General features: G+C 36.2%; 2 protein-coding genes across 2 annotated transcripts in view; both read right to left on the bottom strand.

Moving 5' to 3' along the window:
* Positions 1–20,881, bottom strand: part of LOC137634738 (peroxidase-like) — a 28,237-nt gene extending 7,356 nt beyond the window's left edge. The window contains exons 1-13 of the mRNA XM_068367229.1: positions 20,857–20,881; positions 20,306–20,388; positions 19,474–19,693; positions 17,928–18,107; positions 17,642–17,770; positions 15,580–15,732; positions 14,677–14,747; positions 8,258–8,483; positions 3,561–3,761; positions 2,478–2,701; positions 1,387–1,557; positions 730–1,134; positions 1–66 (exon numbers count right to left, since the gene is read on the bottom strand). The exon at positions 1–66 is cut by the window's left edge and continues 53 nt beyond it. Coding sequence (XP_068223330.1) covers positions 1–66; positions 730–1,134; positions 1,387–1,557; positions 2,478–2,701; positions 3,561–3,761; positions 8,258–8,483; positions 14,677–14,747; positions 15,580–15,732; positions 17,642–17,770; positions 17,928–18,107; positions 19,474–19,693; positions 20,306–20,387 — 2,128 coding nt within the window. The 5' untranslated portion in view covers position 20,388; positions 20,857–20,881. The remainder of the gene's footprint in view (positions 67–729; positions 1,135–1,386; positions 1,558–2,477; positions 2,702–3,560; positions 3,762–8,257; positions 8,484–14,676; positions 14,748–15,579; positions 15,733–17,641; positions 17,771–17,927; positions 18,108–19,473; positions 19,694–20,305; positions 20,389–20,856) is intronic.
* Positions 20,882–26,924: 6,043 nt separating this feature from the next.
* LOC137634946 (phenoloxidase-activating factor 2-like) overlaps positions 26,925–27,500 on the bottom strand; it is a 24,663-nt gene continuing 24,087 nt past the window's right edge. Inside the window, exon 8 of the mRNA XM_068367508.1 lies at positions 26,925–27,195. Coding sequence (XP_068223609.1) covers positions 27,016–27,195 — 180 coding nt within the window. The 3' untranslated portion in view covers positions 26,925–27,015. The remainder of the gene's footprint in view (positions 27,196–27,500) is intronic.

Raw genomic sequence — 27,500 nt, 5'->3', positions numbered from 1 at the left:
GCTTGACACCATAAATAACAGAGCCATCCAAGTAGGCCGAGTGTTGATTCAACTGTTCCCTAGGACCTGTAAAGAGAAGCTTACATTATCGTCTGTTTTCCACATTTCCTGAATAGTCCCACTTGAAAGTTTTATAGGCCGCTCATGAATGGCAGGGGCAAGAGACAGTAAAGTAGGACAATGTCCTAGAGACTGACCATATCTACATATGATCAGCGCCCAAGGCCCCCCTCCACCTAATCTAGGACCAAGGGCGGGCTAGGCAATGGCTGCTGATGACTCGGCAAATAGACCTACAGGCTCCCCCCAAACACCCCATCCTTAGCCCACAAGGATGGTGAAGTTGCAGCGATCAAAGCTGACGAGTTTGAGTGAGACTAACCCCAGTCTGGCGATAGGCAGTCAGGGACGTTACCACATCAGTCACCATAACTGATTATTAATTCCTGAATTAAGACAAGTTTCGAATACTAAAGCTTCAAGCCTTCTGTATGGTATATTATACAATCCATTGAATTAAAGTCTTATCACTAACAGTTTAACAAGGGTAAACTAACAGATGTCAGCAAGTCTTTTGGATAAATAACTTTCTAATTACTTTAAGGGCAGCTTTTCTGGTCCTGTAGCTACAGCAGGGGAACCTTACTCTTTAAAGGACCTGCACAGTTATATTATCATATGCATTCCAAATTCAAATTTAGTGCCAAAATGATCGATTATTCTACTCACCAAAAGTACACATGGGCGCTGGAGCTGATCGTACAAATTCCATACACGTCTGACCATATCGGGAATAAAACGTGTCATCAACTGGAATACTTATAGGAGCACACTCTTCATTCAACGGTCTACGGGGTAGAACTGTAGGTCTAGGTTCGACGCCAAGCGTCTTCCAGAGAGGAGGTACTACGACAACTCCTTGCATCGAATCATTAAGCAAAACATCACTGGTTAGCTGTATTTCTCGCATCAGATCATTGATAGGGTCTGTGTTGAGAGAATTTCCTTCTTCTAGAGATGGCTCAAGAGACTTCGCCAGTTTCAGTGCACGTACTGAAGCATTTAGGTGACGCTTGGTGTCTTCGACAGTTGTCCTCAAATCATCACAGCATTTGATAGTACTACCTCGATATCCTATAGAGAAATTGCATTGAATAAAGTGAACTTAAATTACAAGTGAATGAAATTACAATAAAGGTAATCAAATACACAGTTCTGTAGGTTATATGTCAGTAATATGGCTGTCAATGTAAGAATTATGGACTTGAAGTTTACCAAGGGAAAAAATACACAGATTGCATAATTCAGTACCAACAGAAAACGGTTCATTTCTGCCAAAACATTTTCATATCCAGAAAAACTCCTATAGAATATTTAAAGACTTGCCTTTAGCAATAGGCGTAGCAGTAAGATCATGATCCAGAAATTGTCCAAAGGTCATCAAAAGAATGGTATGTGCTGAGGACGCCACATTAGGCCCACGATTGACTGTAGTGCTTACTAAACGCGCACTTGGTAAGCTATCACCAGATGTAGACCTCCGTAGTTCTGATATTCCTGGTGAAAGTAGCTTTAGTCAGCAACGTTAACATAAAATATTAACATAGTTATTATTTGTAGATAAACCATGCCTTATTAAACGTATGTCATTAAGGCACAGAATGAGAAATTTGTAATTAACGAATGCAGATTTTCTCAGTTGGTGGAAATTGTTACGAAACCACCTGAGCGTCATAGGCCTACTAAATTAAATAAAGATTAAAATACTTCCTTAGAGAGAGAGAGAGAGAGAGAGAGAGAGAGAGAGAGAGAGAGAGAGAGAGAGAGAGAGAGAGAGAGAGAGAGAGAACGTTGATAACTAGGATGAAGGAAATTACACCCAGAATATATTAAAGTAATAGACTCAAAGTTTTCTTTCAAGACTATTTGAATATAACAGCTTTCTTCGTAAGTCTGAATCTTTCATAAACAAGAAAAAAACCCTATCACATATTTAGATATAAAAACAACATTGTTGACATTAAGTCTTCATTCAGTGATTTAAGCATTGCATTTTTTCTGTAGTCTATTATTATTATTAGAGTTATTATTATTATTATTATTATTATTATTATTATTATTATTATTATTATTATTATTATTATTATTATTATTATTATTATTATTATTATTATTATTTGCTAAGCTACAACCCTAGTTGGAAAAGCAGGAGGCTATAACCAACAGGGAAAATAGCCCAGCAAGGAAAGGAAACCAGGAAATTAAAAATATTTCTAGAACAGTGACAATATCAAAATAAATATTTCCTATATAAAATGGGAAATTTTAACAAAACAAGAGGAAGGGAAAATAGATAGAATAGTGTGCTCGAGTGTACCATCAAGCAAGAAAACTAACCCAAGACAATGAAAGACCATGGTACAGAGGCTATGGCACTACCAAAGATAGGAGAACAATGATATAACCACTACCCTTACCATCTCCATAGTCAGGGAAGAGGCTGCGTCTAAGTTTCGTGAAGGCAGCTCCTCTCAATTTATCATTAGGATTATTACAAGAACCATCCAAGGTCCTGTAAGGACTTGCATTATCACACCGTGGAGAAAGATCTGGTCTCTGGTATTCCTTAAATCTGGTCACGCATTCAAGGGACTCGCCGAGAAGCGACATTCCAGTGGTGGCAAGTTTGGGTAGCTTGAAACTAGAGTAGTTTGAAAATGTTATTGAATTTTGCAAGTTTGGGTAGCTTGAAACTAGAGTAGTTTGAAAATGTTATTGAATTTTGCAAGTTTGGGTAGCTTGAAACTAGAGTAGTTTGAAAATGTTATTCAATTTTACAAGTTTGGGTAGCTTGAATATTAGTAGTTGGCAAATGTTATTCAATTTTACAAGTCTGGGTAGCTTGAAACTGTAGTTTGCAAAAATTATTCAATTTTACAAGTTTGGGTAGCTTGAAATTATAGTTTGCAAAAAATTGTCAATTTTTCAAGTTTGGGTAGCTTGAAATTATAGCTGTTTGAAAATGTTATTCAGTTTTACCAAACAAGCTTGAGTAGCTTGAAATTATAGTTGTTTGAAAATGTTATTAAGTTTTACAGTAGCTTGAATCTATAGTAGTTTGCAAATGTTACTAAGTTTTACAAGTTTGGGTAGCTTTAAACTATAGTTGTTTGCAAATGTTTTTCAATTTTACAAGTTTCGGTAGCTTAAAATTATAGTTGTTTGCAAATATTATTAAATTTAAAGTTTTGGGTAGCTTGAAATTATAGTTGTTTGCAAATATTATTAAATTTAAAGTTTTGGGTAGCTTGAAATTATAGTTGTTTGCAAATGTTATTAAATTTAAAGTTTTGGGTAGCTTTTAACTATAGTCGTTCGCAAATTTTATTCAATGTTACAAGTTTGGGTAGCCTGAAACTATAGTTGTTTACAAATGTCATTCAACTTTAAAACTTATAATTTAGTAAAATTGTGTATTTTATCAAATTGAATACATATTTACACCTACCTTTAAAATGTGTAAAATAAGACATTAAAAACAGAATGACATTGTCGCGAACCTGTCTACTATCTTGGATGTAGCCTTGGCCATGATGTATCCCAGCTTGGCCATTTCTGTTGATATTGGATCCGTTCTCCTGAAGGCTTCCTGGTGCTTACCAGAAGGAGAATCGAGCGGTACAATTTCATTTCTCTCGCCGATTTCTTTATTTAGATTTGTTCTCTGACGAAGGTCCTTGTTGCCAATGTCGAAGGCCTCTCTGGTAAAAAAAAAAAAAAAGTTATTACTAGCTAAAAACTTTAATTTCAGCAGAATCTTTACCATATCTTCGTAAACTTTTATGAACTAAAAACTAATTTCAACAGATTTTTACCACAAGCTTTGTAAACTTTTACAAACTAAAAACAGTTTAATTTCAACAGATTTTTACCACAAGCTTCGTAAACTTTTATAAAGTAAAAACTTTAATTTCATCAGAATTCTTACCATGTCTTCGTAAACTTTTATAAACTAAAAACTAATTTCAACAGATTTTTACCATAGCTTCGTAAACTTTTATAAAGTAAAAACTGTTTAATTTCAACAGATTTTTACCCTATTAGCTTCGTAAACTTTTATAAAGTAAAAACTTTAATTTCAGCAGAATCTTTACCATATCATCGTAAACTTTTATAAACTAAAAACTAATTTCAACAGATTTTTACCACAAGCTTTGTAAACTTTTACAAACTAAAAACTGTTTGATTTCAACAGATTTTTTTTACCCTATTGGCTTCGTAAACTTTTATAAAGTAAAAACTTAATTTCAGCAGAATTTTTACCGTATCTTCGTAAACTTTTATAAACTAAAAACTGTAATTTCAACAGATTTTTACCATATTAGCTTCGTAAACTTTTATAAACTTAAAACTAATTTCAACAGATTTTTACCATATTAGCTTCGTAAATTTTTATAAACTAAAAACTGTTTTATTTCAACAGATTTTTACCGTATCAGCTTCGTAAACTTTTATGAACTAAAAACTAAATTCAACAGATTTTTACCATATTAGCTGCGTAAACTTTTATAAACTAAAAACTGTTTAATTTCAACAGATTTTTATCATATGAAATACTGCATTATTTTACCATAAAACTTTTAGAAACTAAAAACTGTCTGTGTAAATGGTATATGAATGTCAATAGATTTTCACCGTATGAAATACGGGTTTGTCTTGGACCAGAGCATTATGGGCTCAAATCTATATAGACAGTATTTCTTTCGTTACCTTCAAATTGAAAATACTTTAGTTAACTTACTGTCTGTCTACAAACAGACCCAATTGAACACTTGATATTGGGGATAATTGCCAACATTACAGTACCTTAACCAAATATAAATTTAAGGATTTAAAAAAATTACTTAATGATTTAAGGTCGGCATGAAAGGTTTAATTAATGTAGGCTAAGTACATCAAATTAGACAAGAGGCCTACAAAGGGGAATGAAGATCGAAGAAAAATATTAAGAACCTTTAGTGTGTATTTTCTACATTAATGGGAGTTTTTTTATCTTTCAATAGAAATATCTATCTTTTTTTATTTAATACACATTTACAATCTTACAATTTATGCCATATATACATAATAATGGAAATAAGATCGTAAACAAGAAATTATGCTGGTACCTTATACAGATTTTCTAAGTTTGTGGAAATGTAGGCAACAACTGAAAATTATATGAATGTTTAAGATTAAGATAGCTGCCAGTCAGAATGAATCGCTATCCGTTTATATCAATAACGGATTAAATGGGTACTAGCCCTTATTGAAGACAAAACCTAAGATTAAGGAATGTTTTAGGAGCTATGACTGCTAGTTTAAGAGCCCCCGCCCAGAGATAAGCTCCGGGAAATATGTGTGTGTGTGTGTGTGTTTGTGTAATGATGAAAAAAATATGATAATTAAAGTGCAGTACATTGCAGAGACAAAAGTAAACAATGGAAGGAAATGCATTCATAATACATCCTGCTTAAACAGTGCCTCATAATATAAAGTGAAACCTTGTTAAGTCCTTTTCACTAACAATACAACTGCCTCTTAGTGGGTCATTTTGGATTATAAATTCCCCCGAGGATTAGTACATAAAAATAAAAGAAAAGTTTACCCTTTAAAAGCTTAGCCAAGAAAGAAGTCTTCACATGAAGAAATTTCCTTAAAGAGTTGTTTAAAGAAATATTGGAACCACTTCTGATGTCAACCCAAGAGAGGAGCCAAAATGCAAGAGATTGAAAAGGCTACCTGGTACCACGAGGATTAACGAGGCTACCTGGTACCATGCGGATTAACAAGGCTACCTGGTACCATGAGGATTAAAAAGGCTTCCTGGTACCATGCGGCTTCCTGGTACCATGAGGATTAACAAGGCTACCTGGGACCATGAGGATTAACGAGGCTACCTGGTACCATGAGGATTAACAAGTACACGTTTTTTTGGTGAGGGGGGGGGGGCTATAAAGTTGTTTTCGGGATCTTTGGTTAACACTATAGTTTTCCCTTTCATATCCTGTTTGTATAAACATTATTATAGGCAGGGAATAATATTAAGAGTTGCTGGATCGTTTCATTAACCTTAAGATGGATACAGTTTATTTCCGTCCATAATTAATAAGTTATAATAGAGTAATAGTTCCTGATATTTCTCAGAATTAGCAGATTTAACAACTTAATCGTAGAAAAAACAAGTCATCAGCACTATAGGTCTTATCTGCTGTCATCAGCAGCCATTGCTTGGCCCTCCCTAGTCCTAACTTGGGTGGAGAGGGGGATAGGGCGCTGATCGGATCATCTATATACAGTATATATGGTCAGACCCTAGGGCATTGTCCAGCTTGATAGGGCAATGTCACTGTCACTGTCCCTTGCCTCTCCATTCATGAGCGGCCTTTAAACCTTTACATTTGATTTCCACGGGGATCTCTAGATGTAATTAGGACCACTAGTTTTAATTACAGATTCATTTAAACCTATGAACAAGAGGACCTTCTTGAAGTCAGAAAAGTGCAATGACCAAAACTGAAGCCCCAGCTACGCATCAATAATTTCTCAGAGCTACTGTATCTTAATTCTTTACTTAGACGGCGGTTTGCAGTTTTTCCGGTCCTATACAACAGGGGTACCAACCCTACTCTCTACAGGGCCTCCACAGTCATTTTATTTTGTTCAGAGTAATCAACATTTCATTTTACATATTGCTCAAACGTTCAGCTGGGCTCCACAAGGGACTGGTAAAGTTGGAAGGCCTAGGCCTACATGGCTGAGGACTATGAAGCGTGAAGTAGGAGAAGTCTTGAATTAAAAACTGACGAAATCTAACAGAGGCCCTTAGCGTCAATAGGCGTAAGAGGAGATGATGATTGCTCATTTACTGTTAAATCGTCACTGCCAGTGTCTTCAGTTTCCTCTTGAAAGCCTTAATATTTTCAATCATTCGGATGTCTCGTGGGAGCTTATTGTATAGTCTCGCCGCCGCATATTTAAAGGCTCTAGAGAGTCTAGCGACCCTACAGTAGACATAGAACTTCAAAAGTTCAAAGTTGGAGCAAATGCTTTTTTGTTGACCAGGCGGACACGAGTCTTTTTATAGTTTATATATGACATATTTGTTTTTGACGTTAATAGTTTATATATGACATATTTGTTTTTGACGTTGTTAATAGTTTATATATGACATATCTCTTTTGACATTACTTTTTTTAGAATGATTTATTGTTAATTTGTTCTCTTCAGTTTTATTTCCTTATTTCCTTACCTCACTGGGCTATTTTTCCCTATTGGAGCCCCTGGGCTTATAGCATCTTGCTTTTCCAATTAGGGTTGTAGCTTGGATAGTAATAATAATAATATCTAGGTTCCGATAGGTTTCATTGATGTTGGGGGAAAATCTCGTAATCTATCAAACTGAGTTAGGATTCTGAAGAGAACGCTTCTCCCAACATTGATTTTGAGTTCTTTCTACCTCGAGCATCTTTTTATTTTTCATAATTTGCAAGCATTCCTTCGAAATCAGTTTTTTCAAGCTCAGTTGATTTGAAATGGGAAATCTCATTGTCCTAATACTTCATTCTAGACTCTTAGTGCATCAAGAACTTATTTACATTTTGCTCGAGGGGTTTCCTGAAGACTATAACTATTTTAATTATAACATCTCAGTATCTGTAGGTGACAAATTCACAACAATAATTTTCTCATGTCTTGCGTAATCTACTACTTTTCCTATGTATGCTTGAAACTAATAGTGTTAAGTCCCAGTCAACTACCTGTCTGGTTCTTAATTCGCCGAAAGGAAATCACAGCTAAAGGGCAATTATCTGTTTTCGTCTTATTTCAGTTGTGAAAAAGATTTTCAGATGCCACTGGATTAAAGTTACCCGAAATTTGACTTGGTTGAAGAGGAGGCTTAGGCACAGATCATATGTATATACTAGAATGATCAGTCTCTAGGACACTGCCCTACTATGACTTACTATCCATTGCCTCTCCTATTCATGAACGACATTTAAACCTTTAAACCAAAGTGTCTAAATAAACATTGAATAATTAAAACTTGCCTTTTCCGTATATTTCATTTTTTTTTCAACATTAATCGATGATCCTATGTAGCCTATAATATGACCAGTCTCTATTAAGCTAGGGTATTGTGACTGTCCCTTGCCTACCACTCATGAAAGACATCTAAACTTAAAGTTTCAGTATCTCAAATTTCTTAAAGTCTCACCTTGCTTCTTTGGCAATATTTCTTGACAGTAGTGGAACTAAAGCAGTCCAGTTGAACTGATCGGCAAATGACCTTATCGCTTCGACGTCAAGGCCCGCAAGAGATGGTGCAGCTGCAGATGTTGGACTGGGGGGACCCAAGGTCTGGTGTATCTGGACCGTGGGGGGACCCTTCGCATTTCTGGGACTCAGAGCTGCGATGTAATTATTCAGGAAGAATTCCGAATCTGTAAATTTGAGGGAAATTGGTTCATTAGTTTGAGAGATTAACCTAGAAACTGGAAGGCAGAAGCTACTTTATTGAGGGTTTAGATTTTGAGATTAACCTAGACTAGAAGATAGAAGATACTGAATTATTGGATTAGATTGAGAGATTAACAGACTAGAAGATAGAAGGTACTGAATTGAGGGATTAGATTGAGAGATTAACAGACTAGAAGATAGAAGTTACTGAATTATGGGATTATATTGAGAGATTAACAGACTAGAAGATAGAAGGTACTGAATTGAGGGATTAGATTGAGAGATTAACAGACTAGAAGAGAGAAGCTACTGAATTGAGGGATTAGATTGAGAGATTAACAGACTAGAAGAGAGAAGCTACTGAATTGAGGGATTAGATTGAGAGATTAACAGACTAGAAGATAGAAGTTACTGAATTATGGGATTATATTGAGAGATTAACAGACTAGAAGATAGAAGGTACTGAATTGAGGGATTAGATTGAGAGATTAACCTAGACTAGAAGATGGAAGCTACTAAATTGAGGGATTAGATTGAGAGATTAACCTAGACTAGAAGATGGAAGCTACTGAATTGAGGGATTAGATTGAGAGATTAACCTAGACTAGAAGGCAGAAGCTACTGAATTGAGGGATTAGATTGAGAGATTAACCTAGACTAGAAGATGGAAGCTACTGAATTGAGGGATTAGATTGAGAGATTAACAGACTAGAAGATATAAGGTACTGAATTACGGGATTAGATTGAGAGATTAACAGACTAGAAGATAGAAGCTGTTGAATTGGGGGATTAGATCGAGAGATTAACCTAGACTAGAAGATGGAAGCTACTGAATTGAGGGATTAGATCGAGAGATTAACGTAGACTAGAAGATAGAAGCTACTTAATTAAGGGATTAGATTGAAAGATTAACCTAGAAACTAGATGATGGAAGCTACTGAATTGAGGAATTAGACAGATTAACAGACTAGATGGAAGCTACTTAATTTATAATGAAAAATTAATATTCGAGTAATGCTTTAAGCTTGGGCTAAAATTCTGTTTTGAAACTTCAGTCAAGATTATTGGTGAATTAAGTTTATATATGCCTGTAAACTATTGTATGAAAAGCATACGACTCATGCAATACTTATTTGATTAGTAAAACCTATGGAACTTTAACTTCAAATAAAAGGGGGTATTAAGGTAAACCAAAATAAAATGGGGCCCTATTGATAAACCAAATTAAGAAACCAAATAAAAGTGACCAATCTAATGAACCAACATAAAAGGGGCCCATCTGATGAACCATGATAAAAGGGGCCCATCTGATGAACCATGATAAAAGGGACCCATCTAATGAACCATAATAAAAAAGGGGCCCATCTAATGAACCATAATAAAAAAGGGGCCCATCTAATGAACCATAATAAAAAAGGGGCCCATCTAATGAACCATATTAAAAGGGGCCAATCTAATGAACCATATTAAAAGGGGACTACCTAATAAACCATATTAAAAGGGGCCCACCTAATGAACCATAATAAAAAGGGGCCCATCTAATGAACCATATTAAAAGGGGCCCATCTAATGAACCATATTAAAAGGGGCCCATCTAATGAACCATATTAAAAGGGGACTACCTAATGAACCATATTAAAAGGGGCCCACCTAATGAACCATAATAAAAAGGGGCCTACCTAATGAACCATAATAAAAAGGGCCCATCTAATGAACCATAATAAAAAGGGGCCTACCTAATGAACCATAATAAAAAGGGGGCCATCTAATGAACCATAATAAAAAGGGGCCTACCTAATGAACCATAATAAAAAGGGAGCCATCTAATGAACCATAATAAAAAGGGGCCCATCTAATGAACCATAATAAAAAGGGGCCCATCTAATGAACCATAATAAAAAGGGGCCCACCTAATGAACCATAATAAAAAGGGGCCCACCTAATGAACCATAATAAAAAGGGGCCCATCTAATGAACCATAATAAAAAGGGGCCCACCTCATGAACCAACATAAAAGGGGCCCACCTAATGAACCATAATAAAAAGGGGCCCATCTAATGAACCATAATAAAAAGGGGCCCATCTAATGAACCATAATAAAAAGGGGCCCATCTAATGAACCATAATAAAAAGGAGCCCACCTAATGAACCATAATAAAAGGGGCCCACCTAATGAACCATAATAAAAGGGGCCCACCTAATGAACCATATTAAAAGGGGCCCATCTAATGAACCATAATAAAAAGGGGTCTATCTAATGAACCATAATAAAAAGGGGCCCATCTAATGAACCATAATAAAAAGGGGCCCATCTAATGAACCATAATAAAAAGGGGCCCACCTAATGAACCATAATAAAAAGGGGCCCATCTAATGAACCATAATAAAAGGGGCCCACCTAATGAACCATAATAAAAGGGGCCCACCTAATGAACCATATTAAAAGGGGCCCATCTAATGACCCATATTAAAAGGGGCCCATCTAATGACCCATATTAAAAGGGGCCCATCTAATGAACCATAATAAAAAGGGGCCCACCTAATGAATCATAATAATAAGGGGGCCATCTAATGAACCATATTAAAAGGGGCCCATCTAATGAACCATATTAAAAGGGGCCCATCTAATGAACCATATTAAAAGGGGCCCATCTAATGAACCATATTAAAAAGGGCCCATCTAATGAACCATAATAAAAAGGGGCCCATCTAATGAACCATAATAAAAAGGGGCCTACCTAATGAACCATAATAAAAAGGGGGCCATCTAATGAACCATAATATAAAGGGGCCATCTAATGAACCATAATAAAAAGGGGCCCATCTAATGAACCATAATAAAAAGGGCCCATCTAATGAACCATATTAAAAGGGGCCCATCTAATGAACCATAATAAAAAGGGGCCTACCTAATGAGCCATAATAAAAAGGGGGCCATCTAATGAACCATAATAAAAAAGGGGCCATCTAATGAACCATAATAAAAAGGGGCCCACCTAATGAACCATAATAAAAAGGGGCCCATCTAATGAACCATAATAAAAAGGGGCCCATCTAATGAACCATAATAAAAAGGGTTCCACCTCATGAAACATAATAAAAAGGGGGCCATCTAATGAACCAACATAAAAGGGGCCCACCTAATGAACCATAATAAAAAGGGGCCCATCTAATGAACCATAATAAAAAGGGGCCCACCTAATGAACCATAATAAAAAGGGGCCCATCTAATGAACCATAATAAAAAGGGGCCCACCTAATGAACCATAATAAAAAGGGGCCCATCTAATGAACCAAGATAAAAAGGGGCCCATCTAATGAACCATAATAAAAAGGGGCCCATCTAATGAACCATAATAAAAAGGGGCCCACCTAATGAACCATAATAAAAAGGGGCCTATCTAATGAACCATAATAAAAAGGGGCCCATCTAATGAACCATAATAAAAAGGGGCCCACCTAATGAACCATAATAAAAAGGGGTCTATCTAATGAACCATAATAAAAAGGGGTCCACCTAATGAACCATAATAAAAAGGGGCCCACCTAATGAACCATAATAAAAAGGGGTCTATCTAATGAACCATAATAAAAAGGGGCCCATCTAATGAACCATAATAAAAAGGGGCCCACCTAATGAACCATAATAAAAAGGGGCCCATCTAATGAACCATAATAAAAAGGGGCCCATCTAATAAACCATAATAAAAAGGGGCCCACCTAATGAACCATAATAAAAAGGGGCCCATCTAATGAACCATAATAAAAAGGGGTCCACATAATGAACCATAATAAAAAGGGGTCCACCTAATGAACCATAATAAAAAGGGGCCCACCTAATGAACCATAATAAAAAGGGGCCCATCTAATGAACCATAATAAAAAGGGGCCCATCTAATGAACCATAATAAAAAGGGGCCCACCTAATGAACCATAATAAAAAGGGGCCCATCTAATGAACCATAATAAAAAGGGGCCCATCTAATGAACCATAATAAAAAGGGGCCCACCTAATGAACCATAATAAAAAGGGGTCTATCTAATGAACCATAATAAAAAGGGGCCCATCTAATGAACCATAATAAAAAGGGGTCTATCTAATGAACCATAATAAAAAGGGGCCCACCTAATGAACCATAATAAAAAGGGGCCCACCTAATGAACCATAATAAAAAGGGGTCTATCTAATGAACCATAATAAAAAGGGGCCCATCTAATGAACCATAATAAAAAGGGGCCCATCTAATGAACCATGATAAAAAGGGGCCCATCTAATGAACCATAATAAAAAGGGGCCCACCTAATGAACCATAATAAAAAGGGGTCTATCTAATGAACCATAATAAAAAGGGGCCCATCTAATGAACCAAAATAAAAAGAGGCCCATCTAATGAACCATAATAAAAAGGGGCCCATCTAATGAACCATAATAAAAAGGGGCCCACCTAATGAACCATAATAAAAAGGGGCCCACCTAATGAACCATAATAAAAAGGGGCCCATCTAATGAACCATAATAAAAAGGGGTCTATCTAATGAACCATAATAAAAAGGGGCCCACCTAATGAACCATAATAAAAAGGGGCCCACCTAATGAACCATAATAAAAAGGGGCCCACCTAATGAACCATAATAAAAAGGGGTCCACCTCATGAACCATAATAAAAAGGGGGCCATCTAATGAACCAACATAAAAGGGGCCCACCTAATGAACCATAATAAAAAGGGGCCCACCTAATGAACCATAATAAAAAGGGGCCCATCTAATGAACCATAATAAAAAGGGGCCCACCTAATGAACCATAGTAAAAAGGGGTCTATCTAATGAACCATAATAAAAAGGGGCCCATCTAATGAACCATAATAAAAAGGGGCCCATCTAATGAACCATAATAAAAAGGGGCCCACCTAATGTACCATAATAAAAAGGGGCCCATCTAATGAACCATAATAAAAAGGGGCCCATCTAATGAACCATAATAAAAAGGGGCCCACCTAATGAACCATAATAAAAAGGGGTCTATCTAATGAACCATAATAAAAAGGGGCCCACCTAATGAACCAAAATAAAAGGGGCCATTCTAATAGAAAAAAATAAAAGTGACCCATCTAATGAACTAATGTAAAAGGGCTCTATCTAAAGAACAAAAATAAAGGCGGCACATCTAATGAACAAAAATAAAGGGGGCACATCTAATGAACAAAAATAAAGGGGGCCCATCTAATGAACAAAAATAAAGGGGGCACATATAATGAACAAAAATACAGGGGGCACATCTAATGAACAAAAATACAGGGGGCCCATCTAATGAACAAAAATACAGGGGGCCCAGCTAATGAACAAAAATAAAGGGGGCCCATCTAATGAACAAAAATAAAGGGGGCCCATCTAATGAACAAAAATAAAGGGGCCCATCTAATGAACAAAAATACAGGGGGCCCATCTAATGAACAAAAATACAGGGGGCACATCTAATGAACAAAAATACAGGGGGCCCATCCAATGAACAAAAATAAAAGGGGCATATCCAAATACAAAGGTGAATTTCCGGTGAACTAAAATACTAGGGTTCTAAACTGATTAACCAAATTAAAAAGGTCCATTTAATGAATCAAAGTGATCAATAGCTGATTTTAACCCTTTTACCCCAAAAGGACGTACTGGTATGTTTCACAAAAGCCATCCCTTTACCCCCATGGACGTACCGGTACGTCCTTGCAAAAAAAATGCTATAAATAATTCAGGCATTTTCAAAGAGAATGAGTCCAACCTGACCTCTCTATGACAAAAATTAAGGCTTTTAGAGCAATTTAAAAAATATATATATACTGCAAAATGTGCTGGGGAAAAAAATAACCCCCTGGGGGTTAAGGGTTGGAAATTTCCAAATAGCCTGGGGGTTAAGGGTTGGAAATTTCCAAATAGCCTGGGGGTTAAGGGTTGGAAATTTCCAAATAGCCTGGGGGTTAAGGGTTGGAAATTTCCAAATAGCCTGGGGGTTAAGGGTTGGAAATTTCCAAATAGCCTGGGGGTTAAGGGTTGGAAATTTCCAAATAGCCTGGGGGTTAAGGGTTGGAAATTTCCAAATAGCCTGGGGGTTAAGGGTTGGAAATTTCCAAATAGCCTGGGGGTAAAAGGCTCGGGTCTTTAAACCTGTTGTGTACTACAAAACTTACCTCTTACCGGCACCCTCAGTGATGCAAGCATTTTCATGGCGTCAGGAACCAGATTGAATATGTCGAGACTTCTGTAAGAAATATTGGTGCCGTTTTGGTATGCGATCTCATTTAAAGCATGATCTCAAAATTATTCTTTTGCTTTGGTATGCGATCTCAATATTTTTAATAGGTAAAAAACAATAGAAAACCTAAATGGTTTTGCTTCCTCGCATGGCGCTCGCTTCGCTCGTGAAAAAATAAAAACATCAAGCTTCGCATGTACTGGCAAGGGGTAATGTTGAGCTGTGCACGCTAACATCAGTGATTGATTATTTTTTTTTTTTTTTTTTTTTTTTTTTTTAGAAAATCCAATGGCTCTTGCTTCCCCGTGAAGTGAAGTGAGATCGCTACTATCATGTGAGATCGCATACCAAAGCAAAAGCATGACTTTTGAGATCGCATAACAAGACAGCACCGAAATATTTTAGTTCGGCTAATACCTTCATAGTCTCGCGATTTCTGAAAATTTAATATCTACTTTCTCTTATTTCAAGACATTTTTCCTACAAAATGCCCTCTGTATTAAAATGATTAAGACAGCAAATGCTAAGTTTAAAACTTTTTATATCTTAAAACACTGTAAGGAACCTGGAATTATGAATTGAAATTTCAACATTAGAATTTTTAAGGTATCTTTTCAGGTGCAAGATTTGAGTGGCGGGAGGCGAGGTGACTTAAATTTTACTAGTAGCAATTTTAAAAAGTGTTATTAACACATCACTTAAGGGCTCTACAAATTTCAGTCCGCCCCCCAAAATAAACCTCAATCACTCTACAGTATATCCAAAACTGGGAATTTTAAAAATGCTTGAGAACAAGGAGGTTACACTGCTAGTGTTGTGAATTCGACAAAGTACTTACTTCATATGGAAATCATCGACCCTCTGGTTGGAGCACTCATTTACCACTTTGTGTATACCATCTTCCCTGCACACTTTGCTTTCGTTTGGGGAGTCTGGAACCTTCCAAACCTGACCTATAGCTCGGGATATGCCAGAATCATCTATGCAGGGCCTGTGGGAATAAGCAAGATCAAATGATACTTAGCGAGTGTGCGCTCATATATAGAGTCAATAAGCTCTAACAGAAATCTTTACGTAGATCAAATAAAAATTGGGGTAAAAACGGTGCCTCATTATCCTTAAGGCTGACTAGGTTGAAGCCTAGGGCTGGCTAGGTTGAAGCTTAGGGCTGGCTAGGTTGAAGCCTAGGGCTGACTAGGTTGAAGCCTAGGGCTGACTAGGTTGAAGCCTAAGGCTGACTAGGTTGAAGCCTAAGGCTGACTAGGTTAAAGCCTAGGGCTGACTAGGTTAAAGCCTAGGGCTGACTAGGTTGAAGCCAAAGGCTAACTAGGTTGAAGCCAAAGGCTAACTAGGTTGAAGCCTAAGGCTAACTAGGTTGAAGCCTAAGGCTAACTAGGTTGAAGCCTAAGGCTAACTAGGTTGAAGCCTAAGGCTGACTAGGTTGAAGCCTAAGGCTGACTAGGTTGAAGCCTAAGGCTAACTAGGTTGAAGCCTAAGGCTAACTAGGTTGAAGCCTAAGGCTAACTAGGATGAAGCCTAAGGCTAACTAGGTCGAAGCCTTGGGCTAACTAGGTCGAAGCCTTGGGCTAACTAGGTCGAAGCCTTGGGCTAACTAGGTCGAACCCTAAGGTTAACTAGGTTGAAGCCTTGGGTTAACTAGGTTGAAGTCTAGGACTGACTAGGTTGAAGCCTAAGGTTAACTAGGTTGAAGCCTAAGGTTAACTAGGTTGAAGCCTAAGGTTAACTTGGTTGAAGCCTAGGGCTGACTAGGTTGAAGCTTAGGGCTGACTAGGTTGAAGCCTAGGGCTGACTAGGTTGAAGCCTAAGTTTAACTAGGTTGAAGCCTAAGTTTAACTAGGTTGAAGCATAGGGCTTCAACAAGACCAGGCTCACCACAGGCCCTACCAAAGGCAGGGACCTATGCACATTTTTAACTTTTTAAATGTTGGAATGCGAAAACTAGATTGTTCACTTCATTTGTAATATTATTGTAATAAATTGTACGAAAGGAGTGCTTGAAGTGGGAGGGAATGGGGGCCATTGGCTGATGTCCATGGGCCAAAATAAGCTCGACGCCTAGGGACCCTGCCACTAGTTAATACAGCACTGGGTAGAAAACGTAGAAATATAGTTAAAAGTTAAAGTTGCGGGTTTTAGGTCTCCACTCAGAAGATCTACATCATTCTGCTCGGGCGACCATAAGCCAGCAGGGACTAGCACTAGCCCCCTCTAACCTCCTCCCCAGGCGCCACCCTGGGGAGTAACACCAGGTAGAAGATCTCACACTGTCCGCGTCCTGGCGGGGACGCGAACTCGGGACCTCTGAAACAGAAGCCTGCGACGCTACCAGCCTAGCTATCTAGGATGAATCAGATAAATAAATCAAGATGAAATGTCAACTAAATATGCTAAGTTAAAGTTAGTTCAAGTATATACCCAAGGCGTGAGAGCTCAAACCTAAAACTGATGAGATGGCAACATAGGCATTTGAGAAAAGTCGTTCAAGCATACTCAAAAGTAGAACAGGCAACACATGTTTAAAGAAAATCTAAACAAGATGGAGACTGGTCTGTTTACATAGAAGAAAATTATGCTTATGCTTAACTGCTAATTATGTTATTTGCACAAGTTTTTCATTTATTACAAAAATGGAACCTATGGTTTATTTTATTGCAATTCAAAAGAAGAAAAATCCTGATGAATTTAACCAAGATTCTTGACAGGTCCTTGAAATTAAATAAAAATCCTGATGAATTTAACCAAGATTCTTGACAGGTCCTTAAAATTAAATTTGCTTATACTTTTAAAATCCTACATCATGGTACGAGTCTAAACTTCCATAAAAATCGACTCCCCTCAGGACAACCACCTAACAAAACAACATAAACCACAAAACTCACGTCATACATTCTTTACCACATCCTGGTACCAAACAACAGATTTCACCATATTCACAGCTCGTATCATTAACACACTGGTCTTCATAAGTAATGCACAGACGACGGAAGCTCTGCTGGTCTGGGCAGCTCCTGAAAGAGAAAACTTCCAAGTAATGCACAGACGACTGAAGCTCTGGGCAACTCTGATAGAAAAATTTTATCTTACAACACTCCTTATTAAACAGACATTTCACTTTTAGAACTCCATTTAAAGGCTAACAAACATTTTTGCATAATTAGTGCTTACAAACAATACCAGCTTGGACAACACTTTTCTTCATTGCGTTGAAAACAAGAGGAACCTGTCAAAACTGGGACAGGAGGGCATTTAATTCGAGTAACCACAAGACCTTGCTCGGCGCATTTGTACTTTTTGCATGGATTCTGTACGTCGGTCCACTCTTCGTCCGGTTTCCTGTCTTTGCACCTGTAAATAGAACCAAAATGCTATTTGTACAAAATTATGCTCTGACTCATCTGTTAAATACTGTCAAATATCAAGATTTATGTAGAACGAATTTAGAAAATTTAATTTTGTCATGTACTGGCCAAATTCTGATTTTAAGACATGTTATACAACTGTAGAATATAGAAATCAACTTTCGATGGCATTTGTGGGCTATGAAAAGCCTTTAATAGTTTGCACCGTCCAGTTTTGTGGAGAGTCCTGCGTTATGGAATTCCTCTTAAACATGTAAAATTGATTAAGTCTGTTCATGTGTTCATGAGCATGGCAAGTGCAAAGTTAATGCTAGTGGAGTCCTATTAAATGAATTTCCAGTCAACAGTGGAGTACTCCAATGGAGTGTATTGTCACCTATACTGTTTATCCTCCTCATGGAGTTTTTAATGTGTAGAACAGCTGGGGATGGCGGAGAAGGATTGGACTGAATTGGTAATAGCTGACCGAGAGTATGCTGATGACGCTGTCCTCGTTAGCAGAACCCCACATGATTTACAGTGCTTGCTTACCAGAACGCATGAAGTATAACACAAGGTTAGGCTCAAGAGAAATAGAAGACATGATAACGTAGTATGCTATGGAAGATGAAATATCATTGGAAGGAGAACTGATTAATGAAGTGGAATAATTTGAATATTTAGGGACTATGATCTCCAATACAGGATCTTTAGAATTGGAGTTTAATGAAAGATTCAAGAAAGCAAATCAGACATTGGCTAGGTTAAATAAAATTTGGAAAACAAATAGCCTGAAATTACATATGAAAATCAGGCTATATATCAGTTTAGTGAGATCGGTTGTACTGTATGGACATGAGTCGTGGTATGACAATGAAACTATATCCAACAGATTTAGTAGAGAACAATGCCCTCAGAAGAATGTTGGGAGTTAAATAGCAGGACTGGATTGGAAATTAAATAGAGTACTTGAGTGCCATTTGTGGATGAGATCATGACGAGGGTAGATGGGGATGGTTTGGTCATGCTTTTTGCACTCCCCAAGAGAGAATAGTTCAGACTTTGAACCGAGTCCACAAGGCACTAGGGGAATCGGAAGACCCATGCCTACATGGCTGAGGACTATGAATCGTTAAGTGGGAGATGATAGATGGAGAAGTATTGAATTAAATGCTCAAGATATAGACGACTGGCGGAATCTGAGGCCCTTTGCGTCAATAGGCGTAGAAGGAGACGACGATTATTATGAATTTAGTCCTGCTTTAAATAATCGTTATATCTCTAAGGGATTCAGTAACCCCAGAGCTACATTTTACCGTATAAAATGTTAAAACATTCCTTTGATTGGCATTGCTAGAACAAACACCACTTACATTTTCTCGGTGCAGTTCCAGATCGGACAGCATCCCTCAACTGGTCCAAGTTTGCAAGATGGATCTGGTGCTTTAGGGCAGGTAACGTTCGCAACCTGACAAGATATTTGGCCTTCATCACAAAAGCAGTTCTCGCAAGTAGATGATTCGTACCACTCTTCTTGCGGGAGTCTGTGTATCCTGTTCCGATCGGTACATCCTGTATCCGGTACTGTGCCTCCTTTAATGAAGAAAAAAACGTTGAATCTAAATACTTAATTTACTAATTTGCATTATCTTTATATACTATATCATGTGTTTAAAGACGGGTTTACATAACCGAACAGTTCGTCGAACGCAGTTCGACAGACAAGTGTTCGACAGACAAGTGTTCGACAGACAAGTGTTCGACAGACTAGTGTTCGACAGACTAGTGTTCGACAGACTAGTGTTCGAAGTGATGTTCGAACAAATGAACAGGGTATTTGGTTGTTGAAGAACGTTTCGAAAAAGTCTGTTCTCGCGCAGTTTGACAGACTAGTGTTCGACAGACTAGTGTTCGACAGACTAGTGTTCGACAGACTAGTGTTCGACAGACTAGTGTTCGACAGACTAGTGTTCGACAGACTAGTGTTCGAACAAATGAACGGGCTATTTGGTTGTTGAAGAAAGATTCGAAAAAGTCTGTTCTCGCCTGACTTTTGTGAGCTTAGCTTCATTGTCCAGACACTGCATTTGTGACTGACCCCACCTCTTCAAACAGTTTGGCAAGCAGGTTTGACAACCGGGTTCGACGAACCGTTCGACCCTGTAAATCCCGCTTAATACTACAGGTGTATCAAACACATCTTACCCAAAATTGTAAATTGACTCTTTCCTCCTTTCAGAAACGTCAGCAGCACGAACGGGAGAACATGAATCTTGTATCTGTGCATTCTGTAAAATCATAACTTCAGTTACTTTAATTAAACTTAAAAATTTGCATTAAAAATCTGGCAACATTTATTCCAGATTTTTACCACTTTAAAAACGGACATATTGACGTAATTATTATTATTATTATTATTATTATTATTATTATTATTACTAGCCAAGCTACAACCCTAGTTGGAAAAGCAAGATGCTATAAGCACAAGGGCTCCAATAGGGAAAAATAGCCCAGTGAGGACAGGAAATAAGGAAATAAATGAGAACAAATTAACAATAAATCATTCCAAAAACAGTAACTACGTCAAAAACAGATATGTCATATATAAACTATTAACAACGTCAAAAACAGATATGTCATATATAAACTAATAACGTCAAAAACTGATATGTCATATATAAACTATTAACAACGTCAAAAACAGATATGTCATATATAAACTATAAAAACTATAAAAAGTGATTACAGTCACCAACCCGTAAAAGGAAGTATGATAAAATTACGGCCACCCGTATTTTACTGAAATATGGATCCTTCAAGATTCTTAAGCCAGGTTTAACCCCCACTGCGTGTTCTGATAAAGGGCCAAGTAATAAGTAAGCGAGATGGGATACTGAAAATAATGTTCAGACACGTTCATTACTGTGCAAAATTGTAGATTGAACTATATTTTTTAAATGAACTAGCAACATTAGTGTGAGATTTTTCAAATTCCCTCGGGACAAATGAATTATTTTTACATCAAGTTTTTCACCTATAGGTTCAAATTCCACATTATGAAACTAATGGTACCATGTCAATTATTTCCAGAATATACTAATTTCCACAAATAGAGTATCACTTATCCATTAAGTTTTTGAAGAGACTTAGATTTAGCTCAAAACTCGTTTTCATCGCTTTTTTTTTCCCTCAAAATTAAAAATGTTAAAATGTCCAACTCTTACACGCAACATTCTCTCTCTCTCTCTCTCTCTCTCTCTCTCTCTCTCTCTCTCTCTCTCTCTCTCTCTCTCTCTCATTACTATTTATGAGAGAGAGAGAGAGAGAGAGAGAGAGAGAGAGAGAGAGAGAGAGAGAGAGAGAGAGAGAGAGTGTGTGTGTGTGTGTATTTTCATAAGAGGCAGTTTCAACTTAAAGCCAAGTAATGTCTGTAATGTTATTCACTGAATTCAATTTAAAACCTATAGACTCCACTAGCACACAAGGAGGGCGAGGTTGCAGCGACCAAAGTAACTAACGAGTTTGAGCAGGAATTACCCCAGTCTGGCGTTCACCAGTCAGGGACGTTAACGCATCAGCCACAAAAAAAAAAAAAAAAAAAAAATTCTAGTTTGGGCTTACTGGTGTCCCGGATTAGTAAATGTTCCTGGAACTGCACTTATATTTCATATACGTTTTGAGGTCAAATTTAGTACCAAAGCATTAACTATACATTGAATTCTTGCGCATTTCATATTCCAGCTGATCAAATTATTTCATTTTTCCAACCCTCTAACTTTTTATACTCTTTGGTCCGTTCGTTTTAGAACGCCTTGACTATAGCAATACAATGGCTCTTGCACTGAGGCGGCCCGTAAATTTTATACTTTGATTTCTTTCATTTTATTTTCATATTTGTCTCGGTAGATAAGGTGATTTGCCCCATTGATAGTGTTTAGAAATAGACAAGACTAAAGTCAGAAAAAACTAATGGCTCGCGTGTCTGGTGGGAAATACAACAATGGCTTGTGAGAAATGCAACAAGGGCTGGTGGGAAATGCAAAAATGGCTGGTGGGAAATATAAAAATGGCTGGTGGGAAATATAAAAATGGCTGGTGGGAAATAAAAATGGCTGGTGGGAAATACAAAAATAGCTGGTGGGAAATTAAACAATGGCTGGTGGGAAATACAAAAATGGCTGGTGGGAAATACAAAAATGGCTGGTGGGAAATACAACAATGGACTGTGAGAAACAACCATGTCTGGTTTGAAATTATAAAACTTACTCAAATTTCTTTTTAACGAGACATTTGCACTGGCTCAAGGGTGCCCTTTTAGCTCTGAAAAGTTTCTTACTAGCCGATTGGTTGGACACGATAATTCTAACCAATCAGCTAGTAGAAAACTTTTCTACTAGCCGATTGGTTGAATAAAAATTCTAACTAATCAGCTAGTAAGAAACTTTACGGGGCTAAAAGGGCACGCCTGCGAGTCGGTGCAAGTGCGCCTCATTAAAAAAATGAGTATAGTCGATACATAACTTTCATTACAATATTACCATGCCACATATACAAATATTCATGTAGTTTAGTCAGTTTAAAGTATCGGAGGATTTGAGTAAAACTACCAAGACATTGGATAGATTAGATAACCATGTTACGTGATTTTAAGATCACCCCAAAAAAGCAGTAGGCCTATTACAAAAAAAAAAAAAGTCCATTTCTTTTAGCGAGTCATATTTGCACCGACTCGCAACGGTGCCCTTTTAGGTCGGAAAAGTTTCCTGGTCGCTGATTGGTTAGAATTATCTTGTCCAACCAATCATCGATCAGGAAACTTTTCCGAGCTAAAAGGGCACCACTGCGAGTCGGTGCAAATATGACTCGCTAAAAGAAATGGACTATAGGCAAAGACACTTCGCATCCCTTAACCTTCGAGACATCAGCCTTAGAATATAGAAACTTTTTGGATATTAGGATCTCAATCATGTACAAAGTTTCTCAACAAAAGCAAGACCATTTTAACAAGGAACTCCTTTAGCTTATCTGCTCTTACAAATTTTAAAATATTGAGGATATTAATCACCGGTTCTTATCGACTATCGCTGGGTTATCATTGTGGCCATAAATATTAAAATCTTGTTCACTAAAAATAAAAAAAATAAATAAAAAAATTACACGTGGCTCTAAAAAATCAAATTTTGTTCACTAAAAAAAATAATTTCACGTGGTACAAACAATTAATTTCATGTGGCACGAAACATTAATTTTTTTTCATCACTACGTAAAACAAAGTTTTATAAGTGGCCCTAAAGATTAGAATTTTGTTTACCACAAAAAGAAAAAAAAAAAAATTTTAGATGGGGCCCCTAAAACTCAAATTTTGTTCATCAAAAAACAATAGAAAAAAACAAATAGCTTTTTAAATGTGGCACTAAAGATTCAAATTTTGTTCACCACAAAAGAGGGATTTTTTTTAAATGCGGCCCTAAAAAATGAAATTTTGGTCGTCACTATAAAAAATAATGTTTTCCAAATGTGACCCTAAAAAAAAATTTTCACCACAAAAGAATTTTAAATGTGGCCCTAAATATTCAAATTTTGTTCATCCCAACTAAAATTTTTAAATGTGACCCTAAAAATTCAAATTTTGCTCATCCTCTCAAAAAAAAAAAAAATGAAAAAAGTTCTTAAATGTGGCCCTATAAATTCAAATTTTGTTCACCTCAAAATTAAATGTTTTTTAAATGTTCTCTCTCAAAACCATCTCTCTCTCCTTCACCTAATAAGTTCAAGTAAAATCTAATAAAAAAAATAAAATCACAGGGATACTAAGTCACACTAAACTAAAATGTCTCACATTCAATGAGCACACGAAATATCCTTTTTTTCTAACACTTGTCATTTTTTAAACATCATAGTAATTATTCAATAAAAGATCTCGTACCTAAAATTCCAGTTAGCACCGGCACAGTTTTTAATATCACAATAAATATAACCAGACTACAGATGTCCAAACACTTGTATGTTAAACTAATTACTGATAAAACTCGCTGTGCGCTGCCAGTCCCAATGATCCGATACACAGTGAATTTCAACTCCCTGTTTGTTAGCGACAGTAATGCCATCTGTTGTGGAATATGAAAATCAGTTTGGAGGAAATCTGAAAACACTGATCATGATTGAATGTTCTTGCTTGAGAGTACACTCAGGCACACTATTCTATCTTATTCCTCTTTCTCTTGTTTTGTTAAGTTTTTATAGTTTATATAGAAAATATATGGTTTTCTTATTGGCGTAGACAGTGAGTCCAAAAAATTAAAGAGGATTCATTTTTCTTTTAAGGGAAAAATTTTTAGGCATGAAAAAAAATGTTTCTTTCATCTATTCATTTTCATATTTATTCAATACACCCAAATTTTTCAATCATAGTTATTGTATAAAAGGTGATATATTATTTCATAGCGTTTAATATTCATGTATATACTATATATGTGTATGTATATATATATATATTATGATGGAGTAAATGCTACCCTTAATTATATATATATATATATATATATATATATATATATATATATATATATATATATATATATAGTGAATACAGACATGATATGGAGCACATAGCCACTTTGTAGGACACCAATGATACTTAGTGTTCGTTTATAATTGTGATGATAATTATTTCGTATTCAGTAACACAAGTCTTCCTACATTTATAAAAGAAAATGTAATTTTGATATTAGGAAGATATTCTTTGTACCAATCAGCAAATTCACAAATAAATTGTTTCTTTTTAAAGATAAAGTAACACTTAATGTCACATTTTTTTTTTCCTCAACAGATGTGCCAGGGATGAAACCTCTGTTGAAAAAAAAAAAAAAAAAAAAAAAAAAAAAAAAAAAAAAATTATCGAATCTGCTAACCTTTGCTTCACTGGTATTTAAGCTTATGCTAGATAGGAAGCTCATGAAACTGTAGGCCTAATCCTTTTCCACCTCCGTACTGTTCCTTTATCTCATTCGTACACTTCAGTTAATAAAGATATGAAGATCATGAGATTGTAGGCCTAATCCTTCTCCACCGTATTGTACCTTTGTCTCGATCGTACTCAAGCTTTTGCTAAATATGAAGATCATGAAACTGTAGGCCTGATCCATTTTCGCCTAAGTGTTTTACCTTTTCTCATTCGTACTCATCAGTTAATAAAGATATGAAGATCATGAGATTGTAGGCCTAATCCTTCTCCACCTTCGTATTGTACCTTTGTCTCAATCGTACTCAGGCTTTTGCTGGATATAAAGATAATGAAACTGTAGGCCTAATCCTTTTCCACCTCATTAGTTTACCTTTTTTCATTCGTAATCATCAGTTGATATAGATATGAAGATCACGAGATTGTAGGCCTAATCTTTTTCTACCTCCATATTGTCCCTTTGTCTCAATCGTACTCAAGCTTTTGCTAGGTATGAAGATCAGGAAACTGTAGGCCTAATTCATTTCTCCCTTAGTATTTTACCTTTATCTCATTCGTATTCACGTGTTTACTCAATATGATGATCATGAAACTGTAGGCCTAACCCTTTTTCACCTCCGTATTGTACCTTTGTCTAAATCGTACTCAAGCTTTTGCTAGATAGTGAGATCATGAAACTGTAGGCCTAATCCATTTTCGCCTAAGTGTTTTACCTTTTCTCACTCGTACTCATCAGTTAATACAGATATGATCATAAAACTGTAGGCCTAAGCCATTCCCATTTTGTCTTGTACCTTTGTCTCAATCATACTCGAGCTTTTGCTGAATATGAAGATCGTGGAACTGTAGGACTAATTCATTTTCTCCTTAGTACTATACCTTTATCTCCTTCGTATTCAAGCGTTTACTCGGTATGAAGATCATGAAACTGTAGGCCTAGCAATTCTCCACCCCCGTATTGTACCTTAGTCTTAGTCGTACTAAAGCTTTTGCTAGATATGAAGATCATGAAAATGTAGGCCTAATTCATTTCCACCTTAGTGTTTTACCTTTACATCAATCGTATTCAATATTTTGTTGAATATGAAGATCATGAAACTGTAGGCCTAATCCTTTTCCACCTCAGTACTCGGTATTTTATCCGTCTCAGTTGTACCCAACCGTTTACCAAGTATGAAGAAACTAAGTTTTTTTTCCACCTCGGGCTTTTAGTTATACCTGAATTTCTCACACGTAGAAGCCACTTCTCAGCTTTTTCAAGTAGGCCTACGAATAACTTGTAGGAAAAAAATTAGCTTAGGCCTTCCTGCTTCCCTGGGCATCTTTCTACTGTTTTACAATTTCCTGGGAAATTTACTTTTTTTTATTTTTTTTTTTTTTGTGCATTTTATAATCCATATTTCGTCCTTTCTTTCTTGTATCTACTTTCATTTCTTCATTGTGCATTGATTCTCTCTCGTCTTTCTCCTTTAATGATGTTTAATGTATCAAATTGTTTCTTTATTTCTTTTATTTCTCCTCCCTGAATATTACGGGGTTTTTTTTTTCATTAATATACAGTGAATCGTTCTAGCTTTGATTCATTTTTAAGGGTTTTCCATTTACATCTATATTTTTCGAGGTATTTCATCAACCCTTAAATCATATTGAATAGTTGTATTAGCGTTACTTTCCCCAACCCAACCCCCCCCCCCCCGCCAAAAAAAAAAAAAAAAAAAAAAAAAAAACTAGTACCATTCTTGTACACATTCTTGAACGAACACAAAAGTTTTACCACGAAAACATGCAATTTATTGACCTTCTTAATTTCTCTATGATAGAAATTACAATAACGATAATAAGGAAATAATGATAAAAATCACAATAAAGATAATAATAGTGATGATAAGAATAATAATGATTTATAGATAGTGCTTCGAAAGGGTTTCTACCAAGCAGACACAACTCCCTTCTATTATGCTCGTTGGCGTCTTTCTCTCATCTCTTCTCTTCTTCGTTTCCGCTCTTCCCTTTCTCTTCGCCTTTGTTCTCTTCGTTCCTTCTTTCTCCTTTCCCTTTCCGCTCGTCTCCTGTTGGTTCCGAAATCCTCGTAATACGAATAGGATTCTTCCGAATCTTCCCATGCTTGCAAGTCCTATGATTGAACATTGAATTATTAGAATATTAAAATGTTAAAACATTAAGATATTAAGATGTTAAAATATCAAAATATTAGAGTATCAAAATGTTAAAATATCAAAATATTCAAATATCAAAATGTTAAAATTAAAAATATTACATTGAAATATCAAAATATTACTTTAAAATATTAAAATGCTAAAATATTAAAATATGAAAATGTTATAATGTTAAAATATTAAGATATAAAAACTTTAAAATGTCAAAATATTAAGATGTTAAAATATCAAAATATTACATTGAAATATTAAAATGCTAAAA

The sequence above is a fragment of the Palaemon carinicauda genome, chromosome 45, assembly GCF_036898095.1.
Source record: "Palaemon carinicauda isolate YSFRI2023 chromosome 45, ASM3689809v2, whole genome shotgun sequence".
Lineage (NCBI taxonomy): Eukaryota > Metazoa > Arthropoda > Malacostraca > Decapoda > Palaemonidae > Palaemon > Palaemon carinicauda.
This window is presented reverse-complemented; position numbering and strand designations above follow the sequence as displayed.